The sequence below is a fragment of the Lathyrus oleraceus genome, chromosome 2 (genome assembly GCF_024323335.1).
Source record: "Lathyrus oleraceus cultivar Zhongwan6 chromosome 2, CAAS_Psat_ZW6_1.0, whole genome shotgun sequence".
NCBI lineage: Eukaryota > Viridiplantae > Streptophyta > Magnoliopsida > Fabales > Fabaceae > Lathyrus > Lathyrus oleraceus.
This window is the reverse complement of record NC_066580.1, coordinates 407,252,326-407,256,019: the sequence shown is the minus strand read 5'-3', so window position 1 is coordinate 407,256,019 and position 3,694 is coordinate 407,252,326. Positions and strand designations below refer to the sequence as shown.

The 3,694-nt window shown below is 36.0% G+C and overlaps 1 protein-coding gene across 1 annotated transcript; it reads left to right on the top strand.

Annotated features, from left to right (window-relative positions):
- Positions 1-723: 723 nt before the first annotated feature.
- LOC127123452 (uncharacterized) lies at positions 724-3,131 on the top strand (the record flags this gene model as incomplete). Its single annotated transcript, XM_051053671.1, has 9 exons — positions 724-754; positions 938-1,053; positions 1,124-1,237; positions 1,687-1,737; positions 2,027-2,115; positions 2,194-2,254; positions 2,387-2,461; positions 2,618-2,728; positions 2,893-3,131. Coding segments are annotated over 9 exons (777 nt in total), but the record flags the coding sequence as incomplete, so codon positions are not given.
- Between the last annotated feature and the right edge of the window lie 563 nt (positions 3,132-3,694).

The window sequence follows — 3,694 nt, the reverse complement described above, 5'->3', positions numbered from 1 at the left end:
AGGAGGAGATAGAGGGACAACAATACAGGGCGCTTTTTAGAAAGCGCCCTCTAAGGTTACCCTTAGAGGGCGCTTTTAAAAAAGCGCTCTATAAGTCCATGTGCATTTGCAGTTTATAAAGCGCTTTTGGAAAGCCTTAGAGAGCGCTTTCATAAGCGCCCTCTTAGGCCCCCTTTAGAGGGCGCTTTTTTTCCACAAGCGCCCTCTAAGGTCCCCTTTAGTAAACATTAAAATTATAACATACTGCGCGTTTTGTTATTTCACTCTCTGTTATTTTCGTTCTTTTTCACGTTAGGGTTCTCACTGCTACGATTTTCGCTACTTCTAAGGCGTTCTCCTTCCACCTCTGTTAGATCTACGACGTTTCCTCCTTCTATTAATTCGTTGTTAGCTGTTCGATTTTGACACCATAGGTATTTTTCTAATCTTCATATTACTTGGTTTCTCTTCTGACGTTCGCTATTGTTCATTTTTGGTTTCATTTTTCTTGGTTCATACATTTATTGAGTATTCTCAACAATAATTATTGTGTTGCAATGCTAGCAATTGGAGACTAGGCATTATGGGTTAAATTTCACCAACTGTTCCATTTGTTTCTCGATGTAGAAAAAGTAGGCATTATGGGTTAACATTTGATAATCATAATTTTGTTATTAATCTTTTTGTGCCTCTGACTATATTTCCTCTTTATTTGAATGTACTGTGTGTGTTGGTGGCTGATTTTGTGGATATGAAGAGAAACCTGCAGCATCTTGTAAGTAGTAGCTCTAACTTTTGCTGGCCCTTGGTAGAGGTTCTCTTTTACTATTAATATTGTTGCCGTTCTCTTTCTTTTTATTAGGTGATCCACATATATTCTCTCCTTCCCTACTATATGAAAGTTTCAGTTACCTTATCCTAAACTCTCAACTTGATTAACATTAATCTGATACTGTAGGTATAAATGAGCTGGAAACTGCATTATCTACGTACAAATCGATTTCTGCTGATGCTCCTGGCCAAATAATTTGGTCTGTGGCTGAAAATTATCGTTTTGAACCCGCCTTAATTGAGGTATTTTTGTTTCTGTTTTGACATTTTAACCTATGAATCTGCCTGTCCATTTACGTAGTTTGTTTGGCAGGGCAAGAAGCTAATTGCTGACATTGGCAAAATGATGAGTGTCCAAGTTATTGTAGAAGGATCAATGAACAGTTCAAACCCATACTTTTCAAGTTCTTGGAGACGCAGTTTTACTGTATGTGCTTTGAAATTAAGTTACACATTCAGTATTTGTTTTAGTACAGGAGAGTATCTGGCGTAGCTTTGAATCACTTAATCAACTCTACTATTCTGGCATAAAAATGTAGGGGGGAAAATCTACTTTATAATTTAATAATTGAATATGTTTCCTAAATTTACACACTTTATCAAAATAAGTCTGAGATTTCTTTCTCAGATATGAATTCTTTTTAGTTTATTTGACATCGCCGATGGAGTACTACGAACTTCTGGCCTATATTCATTAACATTCATTATGGTTTTCTGTATTTCCTAAATCAGGCTATACTAGCACTGGCTATTTAAAATTCTGAAATTTTTTATTAACTTCCTGTGTTATTAGCATTTTGCATACCAATTTTATCCTGTTTTTCTCAACATTATTTGGTTCCTTATGTGAAGTTATCATTTTTTTCTTTCTGGCAGGGAGGCTTTATTCTCGATATGGGTGTGCATTTCATTGCGGGGTTAAGAATGGTAATATTCAAAATTTTACTATCTAATTCACAGACAATTTTATTCATTAACTTGTGTTCTTCTGTATTTCCTAATGCAATTTATGTTGCAGAAAACTCTGATTATCATTGGTGTAGTAAAATCAAGTGGGACTTTCTGGCATCTGAATCTTAAATTATGAATGAACCACTCTTTATCAAAACTTTCTTACTAACTATGAATGAACCACTCTGAAACCTAAATCAAATGGGACTTTCTGGCATCTGAATCTTATAATAATTTAATGGCCGTCTCCTTTTATTCTCGACAGCTTGTTGGGTGTGAGGTAGTTTCAGTTTCAGCTATGACATCGCATGTGGATTTGATCTTACCACCACCAGATAATTTATCATCTGTCTTGTAAGCCTCTATTTTCCAGAAATGACTTTACAAATACTCGACAGAAATGTGAATTATTTTTGGAATGTTTTTCATCAGTCATTTGGAGAATGGATGCTCAGGAGTATTTGTAATGGTTGTCTCCTCCAGATCCCCCAAGGCATGTGGTAAATGATCCCTCATCTTACAAACACACACGTGCACGCGTGCTACACATCCCAAACAGTAGATATGTTCATTATTCATGCATTTTTCATTCAAGTCTTTAATCATGGCATTAAACACATTATAGATCTTGTGGCGAGTTGTTGGCACGAATGGAACCCTTCAAATTGAGCGAGGATTCCAAGGACAACACGGATACCTGGTATATACTATAGTTATAAGTTACACTATAGGTTTTCAAAAGTAATAGCTTAGGTAGATCTGAACTTCTCCTTCAATATCCACTAAAGTTGCAATTAATTTATTCAAATCACTTTCAGTTATCTTTATTGTTTTCTGACGTTATGATGCTATATAGGTTTCATTATATGATGCTAATGGACAATGCAAAAGCTCATTTTTCCCATTCAGTGGAGTAACTGAAGAATTAAAAGCTTTTTTTAATGATGTTTCTGAAAACACCCTCAAGGTATTAAGATTCCTGCAAAATGCTTCCACAATTCCACCTTCTAATTTTGTAGTTTTGTGTCAAACTCGTAGCATATATTTTTGTTCATTACATTCCTTTCTTATCCTCAATTAAATGTCCATGCTAGTATGAATTCTCTAGTCTAATTTATTTCTATTTTGCAGAAGGGTAGTCAGTTTGTACCCGAGCACCGCCTCTCTTTTGTCGAGGGTGCGAGAGACGTTGCTCTTTTAGAGGCAATGCTTGAATCTGGATCAAGGCAGGGCAAGCAAGTTCAAGTGAAAAAGTTTTGAGGAATATACTAAGTGTAGATAAACAAGCCAGTAGATCAAGGCAGAGAGATCCACGTGATTGGATGAAGTTATAGGATTTGTATGCATTTATTGAAATTATTACTTGTATGAATTGGTTGTATATTTAGAATCTTTAGAAGTTAAACGATTATATATCAGTGGATTGTTGTATATGTATGGATTGTTGTATATAAGGCTTGTTGAATGCAATGTGTGAAAAAGGGCTTCAAATTATACAGTTTTAGGTGTACTGCTTCAATATACAGGTTGTCTAAAATAAATAAAAAAATATAGCGCTTTTTAAAAAAAAAATTAAATAACCCCCCACTTTAGAGGGCGCTTTCCAAAATAAGCGCCCTCTAAACCCTTTAAATTTCCACTTTAGAGGGCGCTTTCCAGTAAAAGCGCCCTCTAAACCCTTAAAAGTTTCCACTTTAGAGGGCGCTTTCAAGTAAAAGCGCCCTCTAAACCCTTAAAAGTTTCCACTTTAGAGGGCGCTTTCTTTAAAAAGCGCCCTCTAAAGTGGCCCTTAAAGGGCTTAAAGAGCCACTTTAGAGAGCGCTTTCACCAGGAAAAAAAGCGTTGTCTTTACCTATGCCAGCGCCAGATTAGAGGGCGCTTTAAAGCGCTGTTATAGGCCAAAAAAAGCGCCCTCTTTTCCCTTATTTGGCGT